Here is a 6,147-nt window from a genome sequence, read left to right as displayed (position 1 = left end):
TAATCACATGAAACTTGAAATCTTGAGTTCAACATAATCAATTACATTGAATAAGTATACATATTGATGTACAGAATCGTTTATAACTAGATTTTTCTTTATATATATATATATATATATACAGCTCTGCTACAGGTACCCGGGATTGGGTACCTTTGGAGGAATCGGCTGCCACGATATATTAAAAAAAAAAAAGGCAAAAACCAAAAATATAAACGAAACCCAACCCAGAAAAACAGCTAGCGTCTGGGGTGCTGCAGTATATGCATTTGGTTTGGTCGAAGAAATTATCAACAGATCAAAACACTTAGAAAGAAATGTCTAAGAAATTGGTTTGAATTAATTTTAAATATTTTTTTTATATGTTCTACTTATTGTTTTCAAGAGTTTTTGAGTTCAGCAAGTGGGGTTTCCCTCTGTTTTTAGGCTTACCGATTTAAATGCATTGAGGGGCACAGATCCTTCTTTCTTAGTGGGGCCTAAGCATCCACACATAAGGACACCCCAAGAGCTCATTGTAATTTGGAGCAACGTTGAAGTTTTAAGCGATTTTCTCAACATTGTTCCTTCACTCGTCCTTTCGATATTTTGCCGCCTCCGCCATTAAAATGCTTTTTAACCTTCTCTGCAGCATGCTCTCAGCGTCCCACTACACCAACAACATGAGAGAACCACACTCCAACTTCTATTAACGAAACCCATTTTAGTACAAACAAGCAAGACCATGTATGAATGCCCAGTCAAACCCTCTGAGCCTGAGCCTTTCCTTCTCTTTCTTCTTCGTCAATTACAAGGCCATAAGAGATACGTCCTAGCTCTTCTCCTTTGTTTGCTCACTTCCCTTTTCACTCTTATTCTCCTTCTCCTCTTAATATACAATGGCTTCTCTATCTTCTACCTTCATCTCTTTTTTTTTTTTTTTTTTTGCCTTCTACAATGGTTGCGTTCTTCACCGTTCTCTGTGGGGAAGATGCGAAGGAGTTGCAAAAAAAAAAAATGAATGAAACGCTCCGTTTTATTATAACATGTGGATCACGGTGGATGAACGTGTACGCAAGAGGTCCCCAATCCCGTGTGCAAATAGACTTTTTGATATATATATGCTCCATGTTGAAACGAGCAAGTTATCAAAGAAGCGGAAGCTTATAGAGGTTACTCTTTTGTCCAAAATATGCTGGCACCTCCCATGCATGCCTTCTCCACCAACACCGGAATAGATGGATATTTACAATGAGGTTTGCTACGGATTAGCCCCTGTTCATGGCTGATCCGAAGCACACTTTACGTGTCGGTGTGTTTTTTTTCCTTTTTTTTTTTTTTTTAATTCACAAAATCCTGTTTCCCCTCCCCACCCGGTTACCTCTCCCCTCACCCGATTCCCTCTCAGCTCACAGCCTCACCTAGCCCCGCCGTGCGCCACCAACAGTGCCACCGGCCACCACCATTCGACTCCCCATCACGCCGGCCACCTCCAGCCACCTTCAAACGTCCTACCCCACCGTCGAGCACGGTTTGCCTACACGGTTTGCCGCTACTACCGCCACCGTCGTCAGCCTCCAGCCCCACCAAGCCCACGGATTATGCCGCCACCCACGGCTTCCAGCCTCCCTCACCCACGGCTTCCAAACTCGAAATGGGTTCTGCCCCTTATCCCGCCGTATGCCGGGCCCACGGCTTCCAACCTCCACCTAGAGCCTCCCTCAGCCACCACCAACTTCACCCCCACCTCTCTCAGCCCCCTCCATGCACAGCCATTACTCTCATTTGGCTTAGATGGGCGACGGGGGATACGAGTGGGGGAGAGGATGGCGTTGCAGGTTGCGGGTGGGGGAGAGGATGTCGACGTCGGGTGGGGGTGGGGATGCAGACGCCGGGTGGTGGGGCTGGGGGTAGAGGAGGGGCGGGGGCCGGGTGGCTTGGGCGACACACGGGGTAGAGAGAGGGAGAAAAAATACTTGGTTTTGTTGTGGGGGTGTTTTTGGTCTTTTCATCCTATGACACATAAGGTGTGTTTTGGCTGTCCCCAAACAGGGGCTGATACCAATACTTTTTCATTTACAATTTAGAATATTCAGATGACTATCAAATGCATGTTTCCCGTGATCTCAGAGAGACGATAGCGAACGTCACTCAACCGAAAATATTTTGAGATCCAGAGAGCATCATGCAATTTCGTATATTTTTTTTCACTCAACCGCCTTGATAATTTCGTAAAGCATCGGCAATACTTTCTGTTGTCACTCTGCCTCTTGGTCAAATGCATCACCATCTGTTCAGTAGATTCTACAAAGAAGACAAGCAAATGACCGAATCTTGAAGAATAAATGAAAAAAATGCAATACATCTGCACATATGTGCGTGTGGGAACATGAACTAGAGGGATCAGAACTCTCTATTTCATACCTTTGGCAAATTAAAGAGAGATCAACCATATCATTTGGGCCGTTGAAAATGATTTGCACTTTCCCGGCACTTAATAAAAAAGTACCCGACATCCTCCATACACTACTCCAAAGTTATTCAGTGACGCAACGGTGATGAAGTGCAGCGCCGGTGATGAGCTTCTGCCGATAGAGAGAGAGACATGATATATGAGAGCTTCTGTCGAGGAGGCCGTGTCCGTTGGGTCTGTCAAGAGAGCGAGAGTTTGACTTTGAGTGTAATGAGAGAGAATAATAATATTAAAGGAATCAATTGGAGGGGAAGTAATCATATCAGTACGAGATTTACTAAATATGGAGATTTACTGTCATTTTTATGTGAAGTATATGCATTTTGCCTCCTGTAATACAGACGATTTTGAAGAAATACTTTCAAATTTTGAATTGCAAGGGGATTTGCCTAAGATGCTTTTGGCTGCCTAAGCAAAATTTTGGATATTTTTATATTAGATCGAGTTGGACTACCTTGCTGTCAATAGTAATCCCTGATTTTTCTGTTGATTCTCTCAGAGAGTTTGGTTTGCCATATACCATTTTTTGTAAGAGCATCCACATTAGTCTATGCATATGTATATGCAAAGTCATATTTGCATAATATGAGTTTAAATTCATCTATATTAAATTATACATTTTCAAATATTTGTATAGTTATGAACAATATATTTACATATTTAAAAATCTACTATTCACTTTCCAAAACATATTTTATTCATTCTTTTTCTTTCCCCTCACTCTCTTTCTACATATTTTACCTTTATATATTTTACTACGTATTTTAATCATTCACTCCTCAAAAAATATTTTACTCAAATATTTTACATATTTGAAGATCAAACCCTATTAAAAAAATTAAAAAAATAAAATAAAATGATAATATTTTTTTATTATTTTATCTCAATTTTGCATAAGTCAATGTAGAAGTTTTACTTGTATAGTAAATTGGGTTTCCAAAAGATATGATTTTATATATATGTGCATAAACCAATGTGAATACTCTAACTGGTGTAGATTTACAGATGATAGTTTTAAAGCTTGGTCTCGGGCTATCTGTATTCTTGAATCTCTAATAAATTGAGAGACGATAAATAAATGTTTAAAAAAATATTTTTGTTTAAGTAATATTAATCATTTTAAGATTATATAATTTCACCAAATGATGTAGCATATTTTAAAAAATTTTATAATTTTATTATTTAAGTATAAAGTACTCATGCAAAACACAACATCAACAAATTTAAATTGAAAATGATATAATTCAAGACGAATTATAATAAGATCAGTGGCTCTACATGAGCCACACATGGGGATCCGATCAAGATCTGACAGTGTATTTTTATATTTTTTTCAATGCTTTTAAATATATTTTTAAAAAAATTTACAGCATTATTAAAAATTATTTTTTTAATCATTAAGTAAAAATAAATAAAAATTTACACTATCGGAATCTTTGTCGAGATCCCTATTTGTGGTTTTAGCTTTTCTGCTATAATAATATTTATTTAACAAATAATGTAGGTTAACGTTAAAAAAGGATATCGAATAAATAATAAAGAAACATAATTATATAATTCCCCGCATGGTATGTACGTACAAAGTTATACTTTGGACTTGCCTAATGATACGTCGGCTATTCCAAAAACTATTAAAGTTAATATATCTTACATGGTCTAAACAATGCAGGTCATTGGAACGTCAGAGACTCAGAAAGGAAAGAACAAACCAGAGAGAGCTAAAATGGCCAGAAACAAATTTTGATCACCCAATTATAGTCGGAATTAAATGAAAAAATGAAAAATTTTAAGGACTTAGGTGATTTTAATTAAGAAAAATGATAGTTACAGTCGTAAATATGCAAGCGTCGTGTAATCATTTTTTAAAAAATAAAATAAATAGGATACTCGCATAAAAATAAATTAATTTTTTAATAATAAATTTTAATTTTTTTAAAATGATTAAACGAAACTTACGCACTCTATAACTATACGTAATATTACTCTTTAACTAATTAATTTGAGGTTTACAGGCATAGAATTAGAGATAGAAAATCATAAAGTACCAACTAATTAACCGTTGATAAAATTAGGGAAAAAAAAAATCTCTTGATTCATGACAAGAAACAACAGCTCAAATACAGCCAGCAATTAGCAAACGTTACGTTGGACTGACAGCCAAGTGGCATCCCATTTTAGGTAAATATCAACAAGATTCTGTATCCATACACTTACCAGTGCCCTGCATTCGAACCCTTAATTTATGCCGACAAAATGCCAATACACTTAACCTTACATTCTTTTATTTATAACCAACAAAACCTCGTTAATTTGAGCCCACAGAGAGAGTCAAGTTCTTGAGAGAGACGCAGAGGTAATGTTGTTATCTCCTTCATTTTTCTTTCTCTCCTCTTCTCTAATCTCTTGAACGGTAGGTTTATCTTCTTATTTTTTTCCGTTTCTTTGAATCTTTGTTTCAGCATTCATAATTCTCTGGGAAAATCTTACAAACTTAATTGCCCACGTTTTTTTCATTCTGCATATTGTAAACGATTTATGGTTGGTTTTTTTGAATCGTAAACTCGAATCTCTGCATCCCACTTTCGTTTTCATGCATCCTGTTATTAATGTCTACGATCGATGACCCATTGCACAGGGGATTCGGCATCCCGTTATATATTTGTCATCTTTGAGCATGGCGGTCACCGCAAAACAGATGGCTCTAATTGTGGGTGCACTTGGTTTCATCTCCTTCGTGTTCGGAATCTTTGCCGAAACTAAGAAGGTATATATGATATATTCATACGGCCTTCTTATAAATTAAATATAATTGCCGAAACAACCATTACATATGCTTTGATATGTGTATTTAATTATCCCTTTTATAGCCTGCAAGTGGAACTCCGATTCCCGGAAAAGGTGTGGTGATTTGCAAGTACCCTTCCAGCCCGACAGTTGCTTTCGGTTATCTTTCAACGGCGTTTCTCGTAGCTTCGACGGTGGTTGGATACTTGTCCCTCTTTTATCCTTACAAAGGAAGATCTGTTCCGCAATCCGCGCTGTTCAAAAACTCTACTTTCACTGTCTTCTTCAACATTTCTCTGTAAGTCCAACGATTCTTCTCTAAAGTAAGTGTAGTTTCACCATTAATGTATCATCTAGGTCCGGGGTGGGTGGTGAACAATTATTTATAAGCGGAGAAAAATAATTTTCTATAAATTGGGTGTTAATTAAGCGAAATTTGTGTGCTCGCGATCAGGTTCACGGCGGGACTAGGAATAGCTTTCCTGTTGTGGCCAACAATAACGGAGCAACTTATCCTGATACGCAACGTGCATCACAATCTCGAGACCGACTGCCCCACGGCCAAAACAGGTCTGCTGGGAGGTGGAGCTTTTGTGTCCCTGGATTCGTCTCTCTTCTGGTTGGTTGCGCTGATGTTAGCTATCAATGCCCGGGAGGACTATCTAGATGACACGCAGCAGGTACCCATCAATGGCGCGATGGAAATGGCCGAGACACTACATATTTGATTATCCAATATTGTTTGTTGGTCTTGACTAATGCTTGCTTGATCAAAACGAAGTAGTCTCACTGTTGGACATTTGTGGTTAGATTGATTGTACAAGGATTAATTGTTCTGTGTACAGTAAGCTGGTGGATTTGTAGTAACTCTCCGTGTTAGTAACGTACGTCTATCTTTGGCATTTTGCTCA

At 38.0% G+C, this 6,147-nt stretch overlaps 1 protein-coding gene across 2 annotated transcripts; it reads left to right on the top strand.

Moving 5' to 3' along the window:
• Positions 1-4,686: 4,686 nt before the first annotated feature.
• Positions 4,687-6,147, top strand: LOC122317119. Of its 2 annotated transcripts, none has more exons than XM_043134048.1 (4): positions 4,687-4,805; positions 5,088-5,216; positions 5,320-5,534; positions 5,691-6,147. In XM_043134048.1, the coding sequence occupies exons 2-4, from the start codon at positions 5,127-5,129 to the stop codon at positions 5,962-5,964; spliced, it is 579 nt and encodes a 192-aa protein (XP_042989982.1). In that variant the 5' UTR covers positions 4,687-4,805; positions 5,088-5,126; the 3' UTR covers positions 5,965-6,147. The 2 variants fall into 2 exon arrangements, with proteins under 2 accessions (XP_042989982.1, XP_042989984.1); XM_043134050.1 differs by having other exon boundaries at positions 4,780-4,862.

Source organism: Carya illinoinensis, chromosome 7 (genome assembly GCF_018687715.1).
Source record: "Carya illinoinensis cultivar Pawnee chromosome 7, C.illinoinensisPawnee_v1, whole genome shotgun sequence".
In the NCBI taxonomy this organism is placed as follows: domain Eukaryota; kingdom Viridiplantae; phylum Streptophyta; class Magnoliopsida; order Fagales; family Juglandaceae; genus Carya; species Carya illinoinensis.
Note: the sequence above shows the minus strand (reverse complement) of the source record. Positions and strands in the feature narration are given on the sequence as shown.

Coding starts and splice junctions, on each gene's coding strand:
- LOC122317119 (XM_043134048.1), top strand. CDS start 5,127: ATGGCGGTCACCGCAAAACAGATGGCTCTAATTGTGGGTGCACTTGGT. Junction 5,217..5,319: donor TCTTTGCCGAAACTAAGAAG/GTATATATGATA, acceptor TCCCTTTTATAG/CCTGCAAGTGGAACTCCGAT. Junction 5,535..5,690: donor GTCTTCTTCAACATTTCTCT/GTAAGTCCAACG, acceptor GCTCGCGATCAG/GTTCACGGCGGGACTAGGAA.